Source organism: Hippocampus bargibanti, linkage group LG04, assembly GCF_051943395.1.
Source record: "Hippocampus bargibanti isolate YZ-2025 linkage group LG04, ASM5194339v1, whole genome shotgun sequence".
Classification (NCBI taxonomy): domain Eukaryota; kingdom Metazoa; phylum Chordata; class Actinopteri; order Syngnathiformes; family Syngnathidae; genus Hippocampus; species Hippocampus bargibanti.
In genome coordinates, this window is record NC_142737.1 from 13,473,832 (window position 1) to 13,500,264 (window position 26,433).

Below are 26,433 nucleotides of genomic sequence, written 5' to 3' on the forward strand. Positions count from 1 at the left end.
TGGAGAAACAACAAACCTATCTTTATTTGTATGGCGCTTTCACAACAACTCCTGCTGTAACAATGCACACTATATAAAAATTTACATAAAACAACAAAATAAGATAACACAACACCGAACATTGGCTGGCAACCGGTGTTCTCATTCCATGTAAATCCGCTTCAATTCCAAGCGATGATTCAGTTCCAAATACGCATCCGCACTTCACACAAACTTGCTAACCACTAGTGAAACCCATTATTTATTGGACGCAGCGACGGGTAATTAGATACAGTAGTGGAACAAAAAAAACAATTCACTTTCATGAGCACAATGAGATAGACTAAGACCAAAGAAACATTTTGGAATCATGACTGACTACAAGGAAGAATAATCATCGTCAAAGCTCTGCAAATTTCCCCATTGTGGGACGATTAAAGGTTTTCTGATTCTGATTTCTGAATGCTTTCAGTCTTCAGAGCTCCAGTCTCCAGCTGGGAAAATCTCTGAAAAAAATAAAAATAAATACAATTTAGGTTATAAAGAAAATCGTAAACATATTCGGGGATGACTAGATTTTTTAAAATGCCATTAAACAAGTGCTAAAGTGTAATAATTACGAGTCAGCATAATGAAAGTGTTACAGACGATTGACCTGTGAGGCATGTGGAACACATGTCCTACTCCTGACGGTCTCGTGCTTTTAATGCGCTCCTCCCATCCCTTGGTGGGCCGTGTCAACCTAGATGGGTCTCGAACTATGTGGCCGTCCACCTACACAAGGAATAAAACAAAAATTTGAAAAAGGTAATACAGTATATAGACTTTTTTTATAATCCACTGTGCTCACTTTCTCCTTGAGCTTAGCCACGATCCTCTTCTGACGCTCTTCATCCTCTTTTTGCCTCAGCAGCTTCTCCTGGCGCTTGGCGTGCACTCGCTCGAGATCCTGCAGTTTGTTCAAATGACATCATGCGTGTTTGTTAATTTTAAAAATATTTTAAATAAATTCTAAAAATATTTTAGAAATACAGAAAAGAGAGTGTTTTGTTTTAAAACTAAAAGTGCAGGAAGTCCTCTTGGCTGATGGCATGTCTGGAAAAAAATAATGACTACAATTTGGACATCATCATTCCTCTTTTATCGTTTTGCATTTCAAACATGGGGGGGGGGGTGCTGGCTACCTAGCTGGCTACCTAGCTGGCTACCTAGCTAGCTATCTATTTGCTGTCTATGAGCTATCTGGCTGGCTAGCTACCTAGAAGCTATTAGCTATCTAGCTAGCTTGCTATTAGCTAGCTGGATAGCTCAAATATTACCTAGCTGACTGGCTCAAATATATGGAAAGCTATATGGCTATCTATTAGCTAACTATCGGCTGGCTGGCTAGCTTTCCATCTATTTGAGGTTTTCCGGGTTGAGTGAACGCTGGAACGTGTGGCTGCCGCTGCTCACCCACGGAAGAAAACTTATCCTGTGACTGTAAAGTGACCTTGAGAGTTTTGAAAGGCGCTTATAAATTAATTGTATTATTATTATTATTATTATTATTATTATTATTATTATTATTATTATTATTATTTTAACCCTTTCAGGGATAGGAGTGACTTACAGTGGACGGATTTGTGTTTTCTTCCGTTACAGAGTGCATAAAGGATGTATTTTAATCATTCACTGCCAGAAAATATGCCAAATTGTGTCTGCTGCAGTGCCAGGGTTTTTGTCATTTTCACTGAAATTGCAGGACCCACAGAATATTGAGTTTTAGGACTACATAAACATTCAATACAGCGTTAAAAACCTTAGACTCTCTTCTTTCATCAGAAAAAAACTAGTTAATTGCTAAATTATATCGGTCTGGAGTTATATGAGCTTGAAATGATGACGGCTGTACAAAATACAATGCAAGACATTGGTTTATGTAGCGCTTTAACAAAAGCTGAAGCTGGAACAAAGTTCCAAAGATGGAAAAAGGGAAAATGCTGCCCCTTGTGGAAGGGGAAAAAAACATTGCCAGAGGCGATGTTCAGCGCTTTATCGGCACCCAAACAAGAAAAAACAAAACCCGAACAAAATTGGGAATGGCGCTCTACGTCATATTTTCAATTCCCAAACAAATTTGTGAATGATAGTGAATGAGTTAATCATTGTAAAAATCTTAACTATACTGAGATTTATTTTTGCTCCAAATTATGGCCAGTGTATCCCAGCACTCACACACACATTTTTTCCCATGAATTTTATATTTGCTACATTTGAAAAGACTGAAATGGTCGCTAGTTCCCTGTTCAAAGTAGCATCAGGGTTGTTACAAATAATAATAATACATGTCATTTATAAGCGCCTTTCAAAACTCTCAAGGTCACTTTACTGTCACGTGATAAGTTTGTCTGTGGGTGAGCTGCGGCAGCCACACGCGCCAGTGTTCACTCAACCCGGAAGTAACTCAAATAGAATAGTATGACAAATAGATAGAAAGCTAGCTAGCAAGCCAATAGATAGCTAATAGCTAGCCAGCCAGGCAGATCTCATGATTCCGAACTGTGTTCGTTACCCTTTGCATCAAGTACTGGATAGCTTTCGTTGGCTTTCTTCTCCTTTTCAAACTGTAGTCACCTTCTTCTCCTCTCCCCACTTGTAGTTCCTCCCCGGCGCTCATCTTGGCCTCCCCTTGACCAGACTGCTCCTGTTGGTCAAAACGAATCCATTCCATAGTGTGAATCTTCAACATGGTATTGGTGCTTGTTCCATACCTTGGCAAGTCTGTTCTTGTGGATGTCTCGTGCTGATCTCTGGTTCTCTGTCTGCTCCTCTTTTCTTCTTTTGGCCTCTTTTCGCGCCTTCAGTCGCTGAGCCAACAACTTCTTCTCCTCACTTGAAGAAAGTACAACACAATAATGTGTCACAGTGCTTTTCTGTTTGGACTTTTGCTCCCTTGCTTGTTCTGCAGGCACCTTGTGGCTTTTTTCCTCTTCTCGGGTTCCACCGCTTCCGCCTGCTTCTTTAAGTGCCTTTGGCGTTCCAGTTCCTTCCTGGTCTTCCACCTTCGGATGGCCTACACATTAAAAGCATTTGATGGGATCTTTTAACTTTTCTTATTGGAATATATTCATTTAGGTCTTTTGACTTCAAGATGGCGCCGCAAGAGTGGCTGCCTTTCCAACAGCTCCTCTATTTTGTTTTTCTACTTATTTTTTTCCGCTCAGCTTCCTTTCATAACTTTGCTGCTTTGAAATGTAAATTTCTTCACTGCGAGACTAATGAAGGTAAATCCAATCCAATCCAAAAGTGAACTGAACTCTAATTTGTATGGCCAATCTTGTGATATAAATAACTCTTTAACTCATTCACTACCATTCCTGAATTTATTCGGGAATCGAAAATATGACGTAGAGCACCATTCCCAAATTAGTTCGGGTTTTGTTTTTTCTTGCTTGGCGGGCCAATAAAATGCTGGCCAGACCTCTAGCAATGTTTTTCCCTTTCACAAGGGGCAGGATTTCCCCCTTTTCCATGTTAGTGCTTTGTTACAGCTTCAGCGGTTGTTTATGCGCTATATATACCAGATGTATTGCATTGTATTTTGGACAGCTGCCCTCATTTCAATCTCATATACCTCCAGACCCATATAATTTAGGAATTAACTCTTTTTTTTTCCAATGAAAGAAGAAAGTCTAAGGTTTCTAACGCTGTATTGATTGTTTATGTAGTCCTAAAACTCAATATTCTGTGGGTCCTGTGATTTTAGTGACTATGACAAAAACCCTGGCACTTGAGTGGACACATTTTTGCACATCTGCCAGTGGATGAGTTAATGATATAAATTTTCATATCAATGGAACAAACAAACAAAAAATAATGTATGAGAACTTTGACACAACTTTGAAATATTTAGGAGTGTCAAAAATGGATGATAATTGTTAGGACTTATTTAAAGGACAACCGACGTCACTTTTTTGTTTCCTAGCTGACACCAGAAAAAAACATTTTATAGCATCTAAAATACCCAAAACACGCAGTATGATATTTTTATTCAAATGCAAAACACCAATAAAAATCACAAAGTGTCCAAAATCTGCAAAAAATTAAGCTGCGAATTGGGCATTTTCAGAAAGTCCCGCCCCCAGTTCGTGACGTCACGCCAAGACGTCTTGCATTGCTGGAGAATCAAAACAATGGCTTCAGATTCGGAGAAGATGCTTTCTTGTTACACATCCAGTTATGAATATGATTCAAATAGTGCTGAAGAGGAAAGCATACATGTTTGCAATCGATTAAAGAATTTATTCCGTGCCATTTTGAGGCAACATTGGGGGGAAATGGATCACCAAAAAAGAGGCAGAAAATGGCGACCAAACTCCGCGTGAGGAATTAATTAGCCCGTTTCCACAGGTTGATAAATTCCTTATATGGAGCTTGGTCGCAACATGACGATTTCAGACCAAACAAGTACAGCAAAATATATTGACGTGATGGAAGGACTGCTACAATGTGTCCTTTTTTTCGGTCAGGGGCGTTCCTTCAGTGACGTTACGTACGGAATCGTCACCAACTCAAAAACAAGACTTCCCGGAATATTCAGCGTGAGTGTTAAAACGTACAATATAGCCATATGCGGTGGAATCTTGTTAAAATACGCTCAGTCGAAGTTATTTGAAGCCATTTTACAAATTATGAACACAACTTGTCCGGAGACGTCGGTTGTCCTTTAAATGTTTATGTCTGGACTCCATTATGATTATGTGCTCATTTCTGCCACCTACAACAACTTGTTCTTAAGTTGCCATTTTGGCAACTTGAGGGAGCCATTTTGGCATTTGGCTTCACATTCAGTCATTACCTCTCTCCGTGTGTCCTGCAGGTCGATCAGCTCCTGGTACCATTGTTCGTGTTGCTCCATTTCTTCCTGACTTTTACTAGGTAGATACAGTGAAGCCTCTTTCCTGAAGCCAGCCCGCCCACCACACTTTGTCCACACCTGTCAATCAAGTTGATGACTCAAGGTAATCCGAGATGCAATTGAGTGACAAAAAAAGGTCACAAGGCAAAACAGGTGTAAGCGCACGGAATGTACCTTTAGAAAGGCCTGATGATCAAATTCCTCCCAACCGCCGCAGACGCCTCCTGTCTTTTGAAGGAAAGTTTCCAGTCCCCGCACCTCGGCGGGGAGGTCATAGTCCAAGGCTTTGCTCTTCTGTCAAGACAACAGCAGAGCTCAACAACATTCAACAGAGATTAGAAAGAAGAAAAGGAGGAAGAGGAGAAGACATGAACCTTCACAGGTGAAACAACAGTGACTTTTGAATCCGATGTGCTGGATTGACTCCAAATTTCGACCTTCTTCTCATACGCTACCATCTCCTGTGCGCACACGCTTTCCTTCTTCAACAACTCCCCGAAGCTTTTAAGGGAGCCATTCAATTGTATTTATTATGAACAGTACATATATTTCAGTGTCCGTCATTTTAGGCGTGAAAATTTCATGTGCGTAAAAGGATTCTCGTGTTTTTACCATGAACGCTGCTCGTCCTTCAAATTGTTGATTGAACATTCCACTTCAGCCATTATTTCCTTCAGCTTCTCAATCACTGCAAAATAAACAAAAGTTATCATACTTTATTAGTCTAACTTTAAAGTAAATGAATCAAAATCTAAACAAAAAATAAATAAAATGAAACTAACTACAGCTTGCATTCTATGAAACAAATTAATTTCAGGAGAAATAGTGATGATAAGAAAAAGTTTTATTTGTCTCACAATGGAGAAATTCCCAATTAACTCATTCACCACCAAACGTGCCAATCCACAGAATATAGAGTTTTAGGACTACATAAACATTCAATACAGCGTTAGAAACCTTAGACGCTCTCCTTTCATCAGAAACAAAGTTAATTCCTAAATTATATGGGCCTGGAGTTATATGAGGTTGAAATGAGGGTGGCTGTCCAAAATACAATGCAATACATACTACATACAGTATTGGTTTATATAGCACTTTAACAACAGCTGAAGCACTACAATGGAAAATGGGAAATGCTGCCCCCTTGTGAAAAAGAAAAAAAAACATTGCCAGATGGCATGGCCAGCACTTTATTGGCACCTAAGCGTGAAAAAAAACCAAAACCCGAACAAATTCGGGAATGGCGCTCTACATCATATTTTCAATTCCCGAATAATTTCAGGAATGGCAGCGAATTAGTGAACAGCGCCATAATTGTGGAAGTGAGAACAGAAGAACCACCTTTTCTCACTTACATTCTGCACTTGGTTTCATGTTTATCAGTTGTTGCTGAAACTCTCTGACACCATCTTTAATTTTGGCCAGCTGCTTCCGCAGTTGCATCTCTGAAGGACAAAGCAAAAATACAACAAATCAATACAAACACATTAACATTCCCGAGAGCATGCTCAAGGTGGCGTGATGTACATTCTGTGACTCACTTTTTGCACTTCTCTGTTCAACCAGTGCTTTCTCATACTCGTCCAGTTCTGTTGCCATGTCGGTCCATCCATTTCTCTTGCACTGGACAATCAGCCACCTGTCTTTTTCCAACTTGTCAATCCTGGTGTAAAAGTAAACATTATTGAGCCACAGTTGCAAATCAACTTAGATTTTATTTTGTTTTCCTCAAAAGTCTCAAAGAACTCCTGTAATTTAAGTTTTAGTGAGCGTCTAAATTGACAATTGTACTTTGCTTTTTCGATGCCAGTAATGCAAAGATGAGTACAACAATCATAGGTACCGTAATAGATGTATGACATACTGGAGCAAAGCGGCACATGTAACTCTCTCCAGGCAGCTCCATAAGGATTTCAGTCCCATGCGTATTTAATTTCCAATGGTGAAAAAAAGCCTTTATTGAACTTACAGCCTCTCGTTGCTTTTGGCTTCCTTTAGAAACTCCGTGGCTTTCAGTCTTGACTCTCTCTGTTTCACACTGCCTAGATCAGCAGGGGAGGATGAAAGGTCCAAATCCCCCTGCTTCATGCAATAATTTGCAAGCCAAGCGCATCTCAATAAGATTTATCTCAATGCATTCACAGAAAAACGTGATAAAAAATACTAATTATATGTAATATGGCATCACACAAGAACATCAAAACAAAAGCAACTAACGACAACTGTACAATGTTTTAAACGTGTGTATAACAAGGATATAATTTTAAAAGTACAAATATTAAGTCAAATCGGCGATAACTGGTAATTTTTTGTTTGCTTGAACTTTTAGCGTTAGCGTTAACAAACCTGCGGGGTTATAAATTACTCCTTACTTTGTACACGCCCTTTTTTTTTTTACAAACTAGGAAAATCAATCGGAAGTTAACATCCTCTGCTGATTTGTAAGCACACATTACCTGCTACAAATAAGTTAAATAATGTATTTAACTAATGTATGTCAACGACTTAACTGTGATCGATACAGAGGATTGTTGACGGGCGGTTGCTAAGGCTGCCATGTTGGAATAGGGCATTCAAATGAGGCAAACGGAAACACGCTTTACGGAGGCGGAAACTAAGAGCTGTTGCGTCTAATGTCCAGCAGAGAGCGCCGAATGCACAATAGTCATGCTTGTCTGTTAGATGTCGTGTGGGGAGAACACCAGATTAAAAAAAAAACAATGTGATCTTTACAAATCTAAAATAATCATAGAGCTTTGAAAGTATTTCATTTAGATTTTTTAGGGGGGGTCAGCTCAAAAGATTTTCCAAGTGTTAGCAAGCTAAACAATGGATGGTTTGGTGGTGTCAAGTTAAACAACCCATTAGTAACAACCCACATCAAGCAATATAGCAAATTAAAGCCCTTGACGAGGACTTTCTTGCTCTGCAACTATGTTGTGTATATAAAATAACAATTAAACAGCAAATTAACTTATATAGATAGACTTCCACGAGGCTTCTTGCGGCAGCCGTTTGATGTATCAGGCAGGGCCAGCAGCTATAATACAAGTCAAGTGACAGGCACCAAGAGTATATATAGACACTAGATTCCATTATTGAGTGCACATATCGAGGATGTGGTGTCTCCCACGGGAGCTGTCACATTGCTGCAAATAGCAGCCGCTCCTCCTCGACAACGACCATTTCCTATCCTTTTCGTTGGCTGAACCAAATTGATATATGCCACCCGTCTGGAGTGTAAAAACACATGTCACTAATTAACCGAGAAAGTGTCTTGCCACTTGGGGACAGGCACGTGTGTACTGACATGACCACATGACAGATCTGTGATCTCTATAGCAAATTTGCTTATGGAGATCTGCTTATAGTTTCTTATAAATGTCCTGTGCCTTGCACAACTCAATCTGCTACAGGAAATTGGGAAAGCTGGGGGAAGTTTGAATTGTCCAAAAATGTAGAAAATAGAGGTAAACCACCGAAAATGTTTAATGTGTATGTTGGCATTGGAATGCAAATGAGCTGAACAATTTACGTGATATGTAATTTTTAAATTTGAACAATTTAATGTTGGAACAGTTCAAACTGGTCCTTATTTTAATTTTGATGTTGCTCTTTTACTTCGAAATTTGCAACAAACAAAAAAAAAAGAAAAAGAAAAAACTAACAAAAAAAGCAAGAAACCATATTGTATCGTTTATCAATGCGTATGTGGAACTGTCGCGGCTTGGAATTGAAGCGGATTTACGTGGGACAGGAGATGTGAGACAATCTCTTTTCATCAATGGATGCTACAGCGTAGTCTTTCAACATTTAGTGCACATTCCACCAAGACGTACCTGATCCACTGGTGAAAAGGACGTTTTGATCCCCTTCTCTTTTATCTAGAACTGCTTCACGCAACAAAGAAGGTGCAGAATGTGCTTAAAATTGAATAACTATCTTTGTCTTTGTGTTGTCATATGATTAGTTTTTTTGTTCTTTTGACTTCAAAATGGCGCCGCGGGAGTGGCTGCCTTTCCAGCAGCTCCTGTATTTTGTTTTCTACTTTTTTCTTTCCTTTCGTCTTCTTTTCCTAACTTTGCTGCTGTGAAATGTAAATTTCAATGATGCCTCGTGTCATATTATTGCAATAAAATGTCCCACATTCAACTGCAGTGTGAACTCAATGACCCAGCAGCAACCCAATGGCAACCCAAGTGAACCTCCCATTTGGATATGTTGTGTGTATTTCTGTATTTCAAAACAAGCAGCGGTTTGTGGCCTTGTTTCATCAGGTTGGAGCGTCAGACAGAAAAGACAATGAATGAAGGCTCGAGGGAGTAACGATGACAAGAGTGCAAAGCAGCAGAGGTGGGAGCTGTTTCTGTTTGCGTGAATGCCGAATAGGAACTCCGAAGTGCACAGGTGCTGCCACTCGACACCCCGCTGTCATATGAAAGGAAGCAACATTGGCGCCATCCATGTGGTGACAAGTGCACTTCCACTGACAGATATTCAACTGCTTTCAAAAGACCACTTGTGAGTTTTGGTAATACACTCTCCCTCACTACCTACACACCTGTTTTAACAGACTGAAAGATTACAGACCAAGCCACCCGTATCCAACTACTTATCCAATTTTCTTGACAGACCCTAAAATAAGGCAACTTTGATTCATTTGTTGAATGACATTTTTTTTAACCCTTTCAGGGAACGTGATTACTACAGTGGACAACTAATCACCCATTACCGGGTGCATGAAAGTGTGGAGAAAAAAAACGTGTGGTCACATACAATTTAGAAAATATTTTCAGCCATTTTGAGCCACATTGCATTGCATTCAATCAATTTTAGTATTTGACCACTTTTGATAAATGTAAGAAATGTAAATTTCTCCACTGTGACTAATAAAGGCAAATCCAAATCCAAATTGAATGACACAATGGACCTTGTAAATCAGATGTGCAACGTGATCATTTCTAAAATGTTAGCCACATTGTATATGTGATTTTACTACTTTTATTTAACAAAAATACATAAAGAAGGGTTCCCCCTCCGACCCATTGTTTGTAGCATTGACTCCTCTACATACAATGTAGCCAAATATTTAAAAACTATTTTAGCTCCGTTGGTTGGTAACACAGAATACCACGTAGAGAACACCACAGGGTTTGTAGAGAGGATCAAAGACCTCATATTGGAACCTGAGGAAACTTTGGCATCATACGATGTGACTTCTCTCTTTACATCTGTCCCAACCCCAGCAGCAGTCTCAGTGGTGAGGACGAGGCTGCTGGCGGATGTTTCTCTGCATGAAAGAACCAAACTGAAACCGGATCACATCTGCCAATTATTAGAAATCTGCCTTAATACTACGTATTTTCAATTTCGGGAAAAATTTTATAAACAAATCCATGGTTGTGCTATGGGCTCACCAGTTTCACCCATAGTGGCTAATCTTTACATGGAAGAGATGGAGAAACAGGCCCTCACATCCTTCCCAGGGACAAAACCTAGACACTGGTTTAGATATGTGGACGATACTTTTGTCATAATTAAGAAACAAGAAATTCAATCCTTCACAGATCATCTCAACTCTGTAGACTTCAACATTAAATTTACTCGTGAGGACATTCAAGAGAACCAACTAGCCTTCTTGGATTGTAAAGTAATTATAAAAGAGGACAGAGCGCTAAAAACAGAAGTCTTTAGGAAGGCTACGCACACTGACCAATACTTACTTTTTGACTCTAACCACCCTTTACAACATAAACTAGGAGTTATCAGAACCCTCCAGCATAGGGCTAAACTAATACCAACTAGCACTGAAGGTAGAGAAAAGGAGTCAAAACATATCAGGAGAGCACTCACTAACTGTGGGTACCCTCAGTGGTCATTCAACAAATGTCAGAAAGAAAGAATAGCGAACGAAACCAATAATTCTCAAGATTCTAAAAGGAGAGGAGTAGCAGTACCGTACATTGCAGGAGTTTCTGAAAAATTACAAAGAGTCCTTTGGCAACATAAAATTCCTACTTATTTCAAACCGATAAACACGTTAAGGCAAAAATTAGTGCATCCAAAAGATAGGCTACCAAATGAAAAACAAAGTAATGTAGTTTATTCCATACATTGTAAGAATGAAAATTGTAAAGAGCAGTACATTGGGGAGACTCAACAAATTCTCAAAAAAAGACTTTATCAACATCGCAGGGATAATACTAGTGGGCCTCAATCGGCAGTACATTTGCACCTAAAAGCTACTAACCACTCATTTGACGACAATGAGGTTAAAATCTTAGCGAAAGAACATAGATGGTTTGAAAGGGGGTAAAAGAGGCGATTCTTATAAAACAACAAAATCCTTCATTAAACCGGTCTGGTGGTGTGAGGTTCAATTTGGATCGTTCATACAATAGCCTGCTCAGGCAAAACAGGTTAGGCAACTTTCGCAATGCTGATGAGGGTCGTTATGCTGATGAGGTGATACCGGGGGGAGTGGGTGTAATAGGCCAATCGTTAGTCAGGAATGTAGGAACAATCAGTGGGGCCACAGGGGGGGGTCCCGCGCCTCCCCCAACCTGAGAGTAGGGACCTATCATAGCTGTGTCCGGCGCCACCAGGTCTGGACATTAGGGATATATAAATGGGGCCGATACGACCAGTCAGACTTTAGTTCGCTGACGAAGCCTCTTGGATAGGAGGCGAAACGTCCGAAACCTTCACTTTTGTACAGATGACGGCTGAAGAAACCTTCTCATCGATACTTTTATTTAATGTATTCATTTGATTATCTATAGATGACAGCTTTCAAAATCTAAATTCAACGGACAGTTAGGAGCGTGGAAAATCCTACCGGACCCTCCGCACCCTGCCCACCTCCTTTTCCAGCGACTCCCCTCAGGCAGGCGCTACCGAACCATGCGCACCAAATCCAGGAGACATTTAAAGGACAACCGACGTGTCCGGACAAGTTGTGTCCATAATTTGTAAAATGGCTTCAAATGACTTCTACTGAGCGTATTTTACATAGATTCCACCGTGTATAGCTATATTGTACGTTTTAAGACTCGTGCTGAATATTCCGGAAGTCTTGTTTTTGAGTTGGTGACGAGTCCGTAGGTGACGTCACTGAAGCAACGCCCCTGACCAAAAAAAAAAGGACACATTATAGCAGTCCTTCCATCACGCTTTGATCCTCTCATCTTTCATCTAGAACTGCTTCATGTCATCACAAAGAGGGTACAGCAAGTCCTGAAGAATGAATGACTCTCTCTGTCTTTGTTTTGTCATGTTGTCTTTGTTTTTTCATATTATTTGTTAGTTTTTTTTTGTTCTTTTGACTTCAAGACGGCGCCGCGAGAGTGGCTGCCTTTCCAGAAGCTCATGTATTTCTTTTTTCTACTTTCATTCCTTTCATCACTTTGCTGCTGTGAAATGTAAATTTCTCCACTGTGAGACTAATAAAGGCAAATCCAATCCAATCCAATCCAATCCAATGCATTTTGCTGTGCTTGTTTGGTCTGAAAACTTCATGTTGCACCAAAAAGAGCCAGAGGAGGGCGACCAAGCTCCATATAAGGAATTTATCAGCCTGTGGAAACGGGCTGATTAATTCCTCACAGGGAGCTTGTGGCCATTTTCTGCCTCTTTTATGGGACGCTACATTGCAGTCCAGATGCCTCAAAATGACACGGAAGGACTTCTTTCATCAATTGCAAACAGGTATGCTTTCCTCTTCAGAACTATTTGAATCATATTCATAACTGGATGTGTAACAAGAAAACATATTCTCCGAATCTGAAGTCATTGTTTTGATTCTACAGCAATGCAAGACATATTGGCGTGACGTCACGAACTGGGGGCGGGCCTTTCTGAAAATGCTCAATTCGCAGCTCAATTTTTTGCAGATTTTGGACACTTTAAGTCATTTATATTGGTGTTTTGCATTTGAATAAAAAATAGCATATGGCGTGTTTTGGGTATTTTAGATGCTATAAAACGTTTTTCTGATGTCAGTTAAGAAACAAAAAAGTGACGTCGGTTGTCCTTTAAAGAGCTTCTTTACCGTCACCATTAACTCTCTAAACGGTAACCAAAATGTAACTGTATCGTGCCTCTTTGCAATTTTGAACAACCCTGTGGAACAGCATCCCGTTATAATCATCACTTGAATCACTGTTTGCTTGATGTTTTGCACATTGTCTCACAGTTGTTCCTGAGAGGTACCGCTTACATTAAGGAATTAGATTAGATTAGCCTTTATTAGTGTCCTCCATAATTATTTGTCATGTCTTTTTTATGATGATACGAGTGTTCTACTGGAGACAAATTCCTTGTGTGTTCTATATACTTGGCCAATAAAGATGATTCTGATACAGTCATAAGTGGGTTTTCGAACGTCTGTTATCGGCCAAATCGTTGCGTGGCCAAAGCATACCTGAAAACGCCAAACGTCAAGCCGCAGCTTCCTCACATGAGATAGTGACGCTTGATTGATGCAAATCTGACTTTTTTGTTATTTTTGCATACTGTATATCATTTTTATGTGTACAATATTTTAGAAGTGATGTTGGGAGATAACATATGGAATATTATTATTTGCACAATTAGCCCAAAAGGCAAGTAAAGGCAAAGCAATGTTTATTGTGAGCTGTCATTTGCAGCAGGATCACACTCACCAGTGACGGACACCAGCAGCGGGTTGGAACATCTATCATAGTCTCTCTGGACACTGGATATGCGCGTGTGCGTCATGACCATGACAAGTTGTTTTTAACACGAACCAACTGCACTCCCTGCGGTGTGAGGGTTTAAACATAAGTGGCAATTTACAGGATAAATGCTGATAAATATTGAATATAAAAGATGAGATAGACAAAATTCAGATGTCCCTTTTCTGTAACACCATTCAGCATTTAAGTTGTGGGTGAGCTGGAGTCTGTCCTGGATGAATTGCAGGGTTAAGGCATTTTCACACTGCACTTAGCACAATGCGGTGTGGGGTCAACAAAGCCATTCGTTGGGTAAGTGTGGCGGTGGCACAATGATTCAATGTCCTCACTGCCTTGATCTATCGATCTATCTATCTACCTATCCATCTATCCATTTATCTATCTGGCTATCTGGCTATCTGGCTCGTTGTGTCTGACTGCCTGTCTGTCTATTTATCTATTTTTTTGTTCTTTTGACTTCAAGATGGCGCTGCGAGAGTGGCTGCCTGTCCAGCAGCTCATGAATTTTGTTTTTCTACTTCTTTCATTCCTTTCATCTTCCTTTCACAACTTTGCGACTGTGAAGGTAAATACTACTAATAATGCTACTAATAAAGGTAAATCCAATCCAATCCTTCCATCTATCCATCTATCAATTATTTTGTCTCAAGTACAGCTCGATTCCAAACATTTAAAGCAGACCGACTTGCTTTTATATGTCATTGTTCAAATTGTTTGGACAGACGAACGGGTAAACAGGTAGGTAGATAGCTGTATATAGCTAGCTCGATAAAGATAGACAGATAAAAACACATGAATAATCTGAAAATTATTAGAATGGTTCTAGACAATCCTAAAAATCCAATGAAAAGGTTTCTTCAGCCGTCATCTGTACATCTTTGAAGGTGTCGGACGTTTCGCTTCTTATCCAAGATGCTTCGTCAGCGAACTAAAGTCTTGCTGGTAGTGTCGGCCCTATATCCCTACTGTCCAGACGTGGCGGTGCCAGACTCTGCTATGGTTGGTCCCTGCTCTCAGGTTGGGGGGAGCAGAGGCCTACTCCCTGCAGCTCCACTGATTACTTCGATTGTCCTGACTGATTACTTATGTTGTCCTGCCTGAGTATGAGGTTTACGACAGGCCTGATATCCCCATCTGCACTGGTATCACCTCACCAGCATAACTAAGCCGACGTTGCCTAAGCAGTCTGTTGTAATAACGATCTAAATTGAACATCACCCCACCATGGTGGTTTAGTGTAGGATTTTGCTGTTTTATGAAAATAGCTTCCTTTACTTCCCTTTCAAACATCTATTTTCTTTCGCTAAGATTTTAACCTCATTGTCGTCAAATGAGTGGTTGCTAGCTTTTAGGTGCATATGTACTGCCGATTGAGGCCCATGAGTATTATCCCTGCGATGTTGATAAAGTATTTTTGAGAATTTGTTTAGTCTCCTCACTGTATTGCTCTTTACAATTTTTATTTTTACAATGTATTGAATAAACTACATTACTTTGTTTTTCATTTGGCTGCCTATCTTTTGGATGCACTCTTTTTTTTCATGTAGGGCCGAAACTACCAGCAAGACTTTAGTTCGCTGACGAAGCATCTTGGATAAGAAGCGGAACGTCCGACACCTTCAAAGAAGTATAGATGACGGCTGAAGAAACCTTTTCATCGCTGGACCACTCCTGTACAACTGAGAGCATACACAGACTTAATTCTAAAAATTGTTGACTTTGATCACAAAGAAGAGAAAAACTCCAAATTCAGCCCGCTTTCTGTCGTGTGGCTTGATGTAACTCCAGAAGCAACTGAAGAAGCCTTTTGAGAGAAGCTGAAATGTTTTCAACATCAACGTTGACAAGCCTTTGATTTAAAGAGCTGTTGATAATCACGTGACTGAACTCCAATCCAATGCAAGATGTCTTTATTTTATGTAGCGCTTTCACAATCAACGCATGAACGGAAAATAGTTATTCTGGAGATGACGAGATTAATAACGATGGAAGAGAATGTGGGTGTCGAAGAAGCACACCACTTCATTTCTGCCAACGCTTGGATAGCAAAAGCTAAAATTTTCCTATATTCGATAATAGTCTGATATGACGGTTCAAAAAAATTCTCATTTTGGACGATGCTGTTGTCGTTCGTAAATAAAAAACTTGGGGCCATCCACCTCATTTCATTGATGCTTTCAACAACAGTGGACTGAATGTCATCACTTTAAATGTGCCTGCTCGCTTTCCCAGTTGGTTCACAGTTGTGGAGTGCAAACATCGCAGAAGTTGCGGGAAACGACACCGTCGGATTAAATTGTGGATTTGTTTCCTGGAGATCGCTCGGGTAGGTCATCTACAATGTATTAAGGTCCCAGCTTGGATTTGGAGGTGTGAATTCTTGTGGTTCAGGTGTTCATGTCGATCAGAAATGATGTTTGAAACTGCTCAGGTTTTTTTCGTCCATTATATTAAAACGATTAAGACGAACAAAAGAAGCGGATATTCAGTGTGACAAACTTTCACAAGCCCAGAGTTAGTCACTTTGTAAAGCAACATCGAGACTTTTAAAGACTATGTATGTTCACCTCTTGACTTCTAAACTGTAGGGGAACGGTCCCATAAAAATGTTATTTTCACTCATTGAGGCAAAAATTCATTCAGTCACCAAATGGCACATAACCAATTCATCCGGCCAGATCTGTGCATGCAGCGCATGCAGCGGACACGTAGCCCTAAGGTCATAATTATGCACAATTAATTTAATGATTTTATTCAATGTTTTTTATTATTACTTACTAAATACTTGCTTGTTTAAATTCATATTATAGTGGTAACCCAATGATCATTCACTGCCATTCCCGAATTTATCCGGGAATTGAAAATATGACGTAGAGCGCCATTGCCAAATTTCTTCAGGTTTTGTTTTTTCTTGCTGGGGGTGCCGATAAAGTGCTGGTCAGACCTCCGGCAATGTTTTTCCCTTCCACAAGGGGGCAGAATTTGCCTTTTGTCCATGTTACAGCTTCAGGTGTTATTAAAGCGCTATATAAATAAATATGTATTGTATTTTGTACAGCCGCCCCCATTTCAAGCTCAGATACCTTCAGACCCATATAATTTAGGAATTAACTATTTTTTCAGATGAAAGAAGAGAGTCTAAGGTTTCTTACTTACTGCATTGAATGTTTATGTAGTCCTAAAACTCAATATTTCTCAATGATTCTGTGGGTTCTGGATTTTGAGTGACAATGACAAAAACCCTGGCACTGGAGTGGACACGTTTTTGCACATGCCTGGCAGTGAATGAGTTAAATGTGGATTTTGAGCAAATTAGATTATTTTCATGAAATAGCTGGTTTAATAATTTGACAAGTTATATAGTCACAGAAAAATGTTGATGGTTACATAAAGCCATTCCCAAATAAAATATAACGATGAGTCATGTTTTTCCTGCAAAGAGCAAATGAAATGATGCAGGTGGAGCCCACGTTCGCTGCCGACACCAAACCACCTGCGCCACACAGCTGAACAGGTGACTCATTGGGTCAGCCTACATTCCTCTATTGCCTCTGATAGGGTATTCCTTATTTTTCCTGACCATCAAATCGTATTGCACAGTCTCCTCAGAATATTTTACTTATGCGACTTACGCTTAAGTATTTTGTAAAAAGGTGCTGGAATAAATAAAAACAACAGCTGTGACTGAAAGCACAGCATGTATGATGATGACTTATTTACAGCACCTTGATGATGCATCTGTCATTTAAATCCTTCGCTTCACTTTGCAGCACATGCCCGTTTGAACACTGTTGCTAACCAAAACAGCAGCACCAAAGTGTTAGATTTGAATCTTTTCAGATTAAATTGGATTGGATTTGCCTGTATTAGTCTCGCAGTAGAGAAATTTACATTTCACAGCAGCAAAGTTATGAAAGAAATGAAAGTAGAAAAGCAAAACACAGGAGCTGCGACGCCGTCTTGAAATCTTGTTCTTCTTCCGGTTCAGTTCTTCATTTGTGTCCTTTAAGCATGTGTTTTGGTTCATTTGAAACATCCATCCATCCATTTTGTGTAACGCTTATTCCTCATTAGGGTTACAGGGGGTGCTGGAGCCCATCTCAGCTGTCTTCGGGCACGAGGCGACACCCTGAATTGGTTGCCAGCCAATCGCAGGGCACACAAAGACATACAACTCTCACACTCACACCTCGGGACAATTTGGAGTGGCCAATCTGCCTGCCATGCATGTTTTTGGAGTGTGGGAGGAAATCGGAGGACCCGGAGAAAACCCACGCATGTCCGGGGAGAACATGCAAACTCTACACAGGGAGGCCGGACCGGGACGCGAACCGGCGACCTCTGCACTGTGAAGTCGGTGTGGTAACCACTCGACTACCGGGCCGCCCTTACATACATACAACATACATATCAAAATTGAATTGACATTGAAAATTGAAAGTGAATATTTACTTAGCTATTCTTTTTTAAATCGCGTTATTTATGTTTTTCTTCCTATTTCGCCATCAACACGGATCAACACGAAGTTTTCAGACCAAACAAAGTACCACAAAATGCATTGAGGTGATGCAAGTTATGTCCTTTCTCGCTGAGGGGCGTTCCTTCAGTGACGTCACGTACGGACTCGTCACCAACTCAAAAACAAGACTTCCTGAATATTCAGAGCGAGTCTTACAACGTAAAATATAGCTATATGTGGTGGAATCTTTGTAAAAAACACTCAGAAGTCATTTGAAGCCATTTTACAAATTATGGACACAACTTGTCCGGAGATGTCGGTTGTCCTTTAAGACAGCTTTTATTAAAATAAAAAAGAAATGTTAAAACAGATTGCCGTGCTAAATGTTTTTTTTTTAATTAATTGTTGTTATATATAAAGAATGTCCACCAGGGTTGCCCTCCGCCCCCTCCATTTTTAACACATCAAATCTAGCCCCTTTTACAAAACGTTTGGACACCCTTGACCTATCTATTGGAAAATATCTCATCTTAAAACAATGCCAAACATCCATGTCATGTTTAGCAAGAACTTTGGTGAGTCTAAAAAGAAAATCCGCCGGATACAGCGGAAGATGAGAATCACAATATTTCACCGCAACACATTTGTCTTTCTGTTTGCAGGAATTCCTGTACAAGTCTGAGACAGCTCAGGGAAATTGAATAGATGAGCCCAGAGCCTGGGAACAGAGCAGGAATCTCCCACACGTGAGCAAAGTCAACAAAAGCGCACTTTGCACTCGCTGAAAATATCCCCCCGGGCGGGTTCCTCAACCAACCGATATGTTTCTTCAGGTTTCAGCAAACGCTCAGGAGTCATTTCAGTGTGTGCATGAATCTATGCTGAGCTATAAATACTTGTTTGCTGCAACGCCTTGGAAAGGGACACCCGAGCATGCAACGTTCTCAACTTTTCTTTAAGATGCAGCCTCACTAGGTGGTTCAGGGTGTTGCAAAGTGGGGGTCACGGCCCTAAAATAAGGCAACACTGGGTTCATTTGTTTTATTATTATTTTTGAACCCTTTCAGGGACTTCTGTGTAAGCTCATACAGGAGTGGTCCATCGATGAAAAGGTTTCTTCAGACGACATCTGTATTTCTTAAAGGTGTCAGACATTTCGCTCCTCATCCAAAAAGCTTCGTCAGCGAACCTTTCAGGGACTGTGGTTACTACAGTGGACAACTAATCATGTTACCGGGTGCATGAAAGGGTGAAATAATTTTTTGGAGGTCACACGCAATTCAGAAAGTATTTTCAGCCATTTTGAGCCACATTACATTGCATGCATTCAATCAATTTTAGTAATTGGCCACTTTTTCATCTGTGCTGTATGTCATGCATATTAGCATATTTGACAATAAAGCTGACTTTGACTTTTAACAAATGTGAGGAATTGAATGACACAACTGATGTTGCAAAGCAGGTGTGAAACGTGATCATTCCCAAAATGTTAGCCACATTCTGCATGTGATTTTACTATACTTTCCTTTCATTTATTTATTTCGTAATTTATAGATGACGGATATCAAAATCCAAATTCAACAGACAGTTTGGACGATGGAAAAAATCATTGGCACCGCCCTACCCACTCTTGAGGACTTGCACACTGCAAGAATCAAAACGAGCGCAGAAAAATCAACTGGACCCTCTGCACCCTGCCCACTACCTTTTCCAGCCCTCAAGCAGGCGCTGCCGATCCATGCGCACCAAATCTAGCAGACATTTAAACAGCTTCTTCCCCCAAGCCATTAACTCTCGAAACAGTAACCTAAATATAACTGTAGAGTGCCTCTTTGCAATTTTTGTATGATGATACTAGTGCAGCGTGTACTACCGGAGACAAAATCCTTGTGTATTCTATTCATACTTGGCCAATAAAGATGATTCAGAATTTTTTTTAAAGCCTTGATGTGGATCGCTTGGCATTTATTTGTAATTATCCAGCAATTAGACTGGTCAACACATTTCTCTTAATGCATTTTTTAAGAGTTGCAAGGATACATAAGATGTTTTTTTTGTTGCATTGATTCCAAATCTACCCTCATTTTTTTCCGCACAACCTACCAGCGGAGTTCATCTTTGATCTGCTCTTGTGGCTTTAACAGGTTGAGAATATCACATGACTGTTGCGATTGTGTTGTCGTTCTTCGCCTGGTGTGCTATGAATACAACAGATGTCACTTGGAGACAGTGTAAAGACAGAAACAGTCGAGTGACTGAGTCCCCAGCAGGTACCCACACGTGGCAACCCACGGCTTAAATGTAGGGCACCTTACCAACTGGGCATTTATTCTCCACTAAATATAGACAAAGCCCCATATATAACGTGAGCTCAGATCAGTGGCAAAAAGCCACAGAAGCTACAACTAGTAGAAGACGGAGGTCCTGATTTAATGAGATACCAAATTGCTTTCTCATTCTCAAATGCTTCTGGTCTACAAACAACATTTGAAGTGATGGAATTGGAAGTGATAGTGGAAAGCGAACATGTAAATTTCCATCCATCTATTTTCTGATGCGTATATCCTCACAAGGGTGTGCTAGAGCTAATCCCAGCTATCTTTGGGCAGTAGGCAGGGGGATTGCCAGCTAATCGTAGAGCACACTCACACTCGCTAGCTAGATATCTATCTCGCAAGCTATCTATCTAGCTATGTCGCAAGCTATCTATCTAGCTATCTCGCAAGCTATCTAGCTATCTATCTAGATATCTCGCTAGCTATCTAGCTAGCTATCTATCTAGATATCTCGCTCGCTATCTATCTAGATATCTCGCTAGCTATCTAACTAGCTATCTATGTAGATATGTCGCTAGCTAGATATCTATCTAGATATCTCACTAGCTATCTCGCTAGCTATCTAGATATCCTACTAGCTATCTATCTATCTAGATATCTCGCTAGCTATCTATTTGAATTACTTCCAGGTTGAGTGAACGCTAGCGCGTGCAGCTGCCGCTGCTCACCCGCAGAAAAACTTGTCCTGTGACTGTAAAGTGACCGTGAGACTTTTGAAAGGTGCTTATAAATGAAATGTATTATTATTTCTTTGTCATGGTTGTGCACGTGTGCAAAAACAGAACTGGCGGATGTAATCTTCAAAGGCAGAAAGTTGGCAGGTTGACTTTTTCCATTCATTGTCATCGTCATTTTTCCTAACACCATTTATTACGGCTGATGTTACTTTTGAAAGTGACATTTTTCAGGGTTGAGCTCATCCCCCCCTCATTTTAATTTTGTTTGTAACAATAAGAGAAAAAGGACCAGTTTTTCCAGCCAGTCTAAAAAGAGTTTCTGCTACAACCATATAGATGCAAGAAAAACTGCCTTTTCAACTTTGCCCTTTTGCCACAGCGCTTCATGAAAACATTTGACTTGACAAAACAAATCTACACAAAGCCCAACAAACACACACCACACACATAGCTTATCTCACGATAATGCATGTTTATGTTTTGATGAGTCACTAAGTTCACAGCTGACCGGCCGTGAATCATGGCCACGTGACGTCTTGCAAGCTTTATTTATATCACGGGTGGAGTGTACAAACCGCCACGTGACGTAAAATTACACCAAAGGTTCATTTTCAAAATAAGAGAGACTTTAAACGGCTGAATCACTGCTGCTTTCCTTGTTTGCGGTTGAATTGCAACAGGCAAGATGGAGAGCACGTTTTTATCTTGGTCGCTTCTAGGAACCAAGTGGACACCTATGCACTCGGAGGTCGGTCGACGTGCTAACCACCCCAAAAAAATAAAATAAATGGGACTTGAGCAATTTCATTCGCTTCAAATGAAAGTTATAAAAAAAGTTGCACATTTGAGTTTAGATTGAAGCAATTTCCCTTGTAAAATGCATTGTGTAGCTGTGCAGAAGTGTCTTTGTAAAGTAGCCATTCAAAAATTGACAGTGAGAACTTATAGAAAAAAGGAGCAGGGGCGCACACAAGTGCAACATGGGTTTATTTTCAAAATGATTCAGTAAGATGCAAACACAATTAATGCTGTGTCAAACCTTAAACTCCGCTGTCAGTAAAGTGCTGATTCAAACCAAGTTGCCGCCATGAGTCGTCATTTTTGTCCCCCTCCATTTCACACTATCTAGTTGAAAGATAAACAAGGTGTGGAAAAACAAACTATCCACTTTGACATGATGTAAAAAGCCCTTTTTTCTTCTTTAAGCTATTCAAAAGCCACACATCCCATTAAAAATGTGAGAATGTGCAAATATGATCATTCGCAAAGCTTCACTGTCGAGAAATGAAAAAAAAACAGCGGTGGCGGCCATCTTGGAACACAGACGGCCATTTTGAGATTGGACAAAAACGTGAGTCCCGACTGTGGCGATGAGGTAAACAAATGAGATATAATGCACAGACGAGTCAATGATGAAAAACAGTCACTTTCCAACAGCCGAGCCTGTGCATAGAAGGAATTGAATAAAGCACTTTTGGTGTTAAGCGGACCCTGCACCCCCACCTCCAAGTCAGCCTTGCTTTACGTAAAGCTGTTTTTAATGGCTTTTTCTGTAGAATGCACACCAACTTTGTAAAAAATAAAAAAGGAAATGAAGAACATGATTGTGAACTTTAACAACCATGATGGGATTAGGGAAAAAAAATTAAAGACCTGAAAAGTCCCCGCAAAATAAAAAAATCAAACAAAATAAAACCACACCATTTGTTTTTGTTGCATGGAGAAAAATCTCTCAAGTGTTGTTCTGCAGTAATAAATAGCATCTGTGTGAGTGTGCCATTTTTTTCCTCTGAGAAAAAAAGGGAAAAATCAAAGTCCAATCCAATCCTGTTTGTTGCATTGATTTGGAGTTCAAGCCGCCATTTGGTTTTCCATGCAACCATTTCCAGTCATTATCTGTGGAGCAAGACAAAGGCCTCCAGTTTTTCCGGGATGTTCCCCTGGTAGCGGAGGCCATGCTTGACGATGACACGTGCGGCTAGGCACTGCAGTGTGGTGTGGTTGATAGGTTGGATGACGTTGCGCGCTAGCTCCTTTTCGTCCAGGAGCTCGCAGGCGGTTTGTTGGAAGGCGTTGGTGCTGTCAAAGTGAGCGCCGCCTGACACCAGCATGTTTATGATGTCGGCGTGGCCGTTGGAGGCGGCTATGTGGAGTGGGCTGGTGGGACAAAGTGGTCGGGGATTAAAAATAATATGTACAGTGATACCTCGGTTTACGAACCCCTTGGCCTACCAACTTTTTGGTTTACGAACGTTAAATTTATGAACATTTTACCTTGGCATACGAACTATCTTTCTGCTGCCACAATGAGTAATGTGTCGTTCGCGAATGAGCCCGTTCTCCTAAAAGAAAATGGCAGCTGGCTTGTTTTGGTCCTCCATTCCCCGACCCAGTCGTCGGTTAAAGCCACGTGATTGGTCAAGAACGCAGCAGTGAGGGCTGCGTTTACAGGCAGAGAGAGAGGGAAGCCATTCTCCAAAAAAGAAAATGGCTGCGGATATTTTTTGTCCTCTATTCTCCGCCCCCAATCTTCAGTTAAAGCCACATGATTGGTCAAGAACGCAGCAGTAAGGGGAGGTAGTTTAAACATTAAAGAGACAGGCAGACGACAGAGAGTGACAAAATGGTTAGAAAACAGTGAAATTTGGACTCGTTTCAACTTTGATAGTTCGACGGCAGAGTGTAGACTGCAAGGTTAAAATTCCCATCAATCAGGCTCCACAAATAACCCGCTCTAGCCATCAGTTCGATTTGAATGAAAAGACAAGCTAGGGAACCAGCTATGAATGATGTGTGTCTGCTTGCATCTGTCTGCTTGCATCTGTTACATTTTCACAACTTCCAAGATCAACCTGGGTCCAACCCAGAGCTCCTTGAGACACTTTATGCAAAAAGCTATCCATTCCATCAAGCCATTAACGACCATCACAAAGGTAAATAAAACGACTTTATTATACAGTACGGTTCATTTATTTAATCATAATACTATAGCACAATTATTATACGTAAAATAAGGTATATTTTGTGTAGTTTTGAGGCTTAGACAATTAGAAAGTAGAAAATTATGTTTTATGGAAACCTGGGAATGGATTATTCTCATTTTAATGGTTTCCTATGGGAAATTAATTTTTAGGATACACATAGAAAACTTTTTTATGCAGTGATACCTCGGTTCTCGACCGGCCGTTCTCCACCTGCTGTCAATTCTCTAATTACGGACACGGGGCATTTATACGGTTCGCGATCACCTCGCCAATGCCGGATGATTGACTCAACTCACCACCGTACCTGGACTCTTCAAGACCCTGGCTTCCTCCAGTAGTATCAAAAAGTATTACTGAATTCAACGTTCAACTCAATATCATGTTCGAGCAGCTAAAACACCTTTCCACTTGTTACATACAAGTCACAAATATTTAATTTTTAAGTACAATTACATTTCATATTTTAGAGGACTTGAACTCATTCACTGCCAGACAATGTGCACATATATGTCCACTCCAGTGAGAGAGGTTTTGTCATTTTCACAAAATAGTTGTAGGACTACATAGACATTCAATGCAGTGTATGAAACCTTATACAGGTAACATCTGACTTATGACATCTAACATCTGACTTATAACTCTGACTCGACTTATGACCACCCGTACTTACAACCTTGAGAGTTTTGAAAGGCGCTTATAAATTAAATGTATTATTAATATTACAGTAAAGTCTCGTTATATCGATATCGGTTATATCGATAGCACTGCTTATTACGATACTAATTCTATGAACGCAAGGAGAACATTTACATGCCGCAGGATCGGATATATCGATAGTTCGGTTATATCGATATTTTTTCCGACTCCTGAGAATATCGATATAACGAGACTTTACTGTATTATTATATTTTTAAAAATTTAATTCTACGTCTGGCACCGCAACGCGCTAGCAGGCTGGCAATGCGTACGACAATTTTGGCCAGCCAGTCAGCATCTCACTCTCGCACAGCAATCGACCGTGTGATGGCACCAGAGGGGGCAAAGTTTGCGAGTCATTTAGTCTCCGAGTTTCTATTCAACATTTTGAATGTATTTCGACTTGCGACCATTTTGACTTTCGACCGTTTGGTCGGAACGGAACTCGGTCGTAAGTCGGATGTTACCTGTACTCTCTTCTTTCATCAGATAAAAAAGTTTGTCAACTTTATTTGGTTCTGGAGTTATCTGCAGTGAAAGTGGGGGCGGCTGTTCAAATGCTGCCCCTTCATGGGAAGGGAAACATTGGCAGATGTCTGACCGGAGCTTGATCCGCAACCCCCCCCCCCCCCCCCCACACACACACACACACACACACACACACACACACACAAGAAAAAACAAATTGGCGCTCCACGTGATGCTTTTCAATTCCGGAATAAATTTAGGAATGGCAGTGACTGAGTTAAAAACATTTAGGGAACTTTTTAAACTCGTGTGCTTGCTAAAAATTCAGCAACATGATATTTCAAACTGAACATGAAATTGAAGTACTGAATTATAGTAATTAAAAATAAAATGAGGAACGAACGATCAGATGAGTTGAGACAAACCTGTTGTGGTCATCATCTCGACTGTCGACGTCGGCGCCGCACTCGAGCAGGATGGCGGTGACGATGAGCGAGGGGAATTTGCAGACCGGGTAGCGCCCCACGCAGGTGGTGTTGCGGTCGGCGGCCAGGTGAAGTGGACTGAAGCCGTTCTTGCCCCGTGGCTGCAGTTTCAGAAATCTGCACGTGTGCAAAGGGAAGAAGCAAAAAATAAAGGGAAGAAGCAAACAAAAAACAACAAGAAATAAAGGATCTTGGGTTGTGGTATCAATGTATCAATGAACGGATATCCAGTATTTAAGACAAATCAGGAAAAATAATTGATCGCATATTAAAAGAGAAATTAATAGTTTCTACCGTTTCTGATGTTTTCAAACTTCTAGTAGGCTAAAAAAGTCCGAGATGGCGCCCGAGTAGGCAGCCGTCAGCAAGTGCTCTCATGAGCCTTGCTTTTTTTGTTGTTTTTGTCTTGTTTTGTGTTTTCTTTGTCACTTTGTGTTGCTGGGCGTCGTGTGGAATGGATACAGATTGTTTTTCAGCATTTTTGACCATGACATTCATCAAGGGGGCGACTGTGCTGAGTGGATGCGCCTTTTCGGCAGCATGAATATGCCAGTACTGTTTTGAATGGGAGGAATGTCGGTGCCATCCGACTGCCATCCCTGGACACCAAAGGGGCCATTGTGCTTTTTTGTGCCTGTAATGGGCAGCATCTTCACAGCCCCGCTTTGTTCAGCGGAAAGGTCGGTGCTGTTGGACAGTCTGCAGCTGGATGGATGCATGGTTTGAGGAGCC

At 40.6% G+C, this 26,433-nt stretch overlaps 2 protein-coding genes and 1 long non-coding RNA gene across 10 annotated transcripts in view; 1 reads left to right on the top strand and 2 right to left on the bottom strand.

The window, feature by feature from the left end:
- Positions 1 to 13,662, bottom strand: ccdc112 (coiled-coil domain containing 112). 5 transcript variants are annotated; one of them, XM_088994134.1, is made up of 14 exons: positions 7,390 to 9,882; positions 6,849 to 6,958; positions 6,421 to 6,542; positions 6,235 to 6,324; positions 5,492 to 5,567; positions 5,254 to 5,380; positions 5,054 to 5,173; positions 4,820 to 4,957; positions 2,934 to 3,034; positions 2,733 to 2,853; positions 2,534 to 2,665; positions 830 to 928; positions 635 to 753; positions 1 to 485 (listed from the first exon to the last, which is right to left on the bottom strand). In XM_088994134.1, exons 1-14 carry the CDS (start codon positions 7,450 to 7,452, stop codon positions 455 to 457), a joined length of 1,449 nt encoding a protein of 482 aa, XP_088850260.1. In that variant the 5' UTR covers positions 7,453 to 9,882; the 3' UTR covers positions 1 to 454. The 5 variants fall into 5 exon arrangements, with proteins under 5 accessions (XP_088850260.1, XP_088850259.1, XP_088850263.1 ...); XM_088994133.1 differs by having other exon boundaries at positions 6,849 to 6,961; XM_088994137.1 differs by lacking the exons at positions 6,849 to 6,958; positions 7,390 to 9,882 and adding an exon at positions 13,543 to 13,662.
- The window catches only part of fem1c (fem-1 homolog c), a 27,156-nt gene continuing 14,264 nt past the window's right edge, over positions 13,542 to 26,433 (bottom strand). For 2 of the 3 annotated variants that reach the window (XM_088994131.1, XM_088994130.1), the window contains 2 exons: positions 25,642 to 25,818; positions 22,039 to 23,225 (listed from right to left, as the gene is read on the bottom strand). In XM_088994131.1, coding sequence (XP_088850257.1) covers positions 22,961 to 23,225; positions 25,642 to 25,818 — 442 coding nt within the window. In that variant the 3' untranslated portion in view covers positions 22,039 to 22,960. Of the gene's footprint in view, positions 13,660 to 22,038; positions 23,226 to 25,641; positions 25,819 to 26,433 lie in introns of those variants that run through there. The other variant, XM_088994132.1, reaches the window with a different exon arrangement.
- On the top strand, positions 13,673 to 20,238 carry LOC148899098 (uncharacterized). 2 transcript variants are annotated; one of them, XR_016114688.1, is made up of 4 exons: positions 13,673 to 13,887; positions 15,144 to 15,922; positions 18,718 to 18,801; positions 19,610 to 20,238. It is a non-coding gene; the product is annotated as an uncharacterized LOC148899098 (long non-coding RNA). The 2 variants fall into 2 exon arrangements; XR_016114687.1 differs by having other exon boundaries at positions 18,718 to 20,238.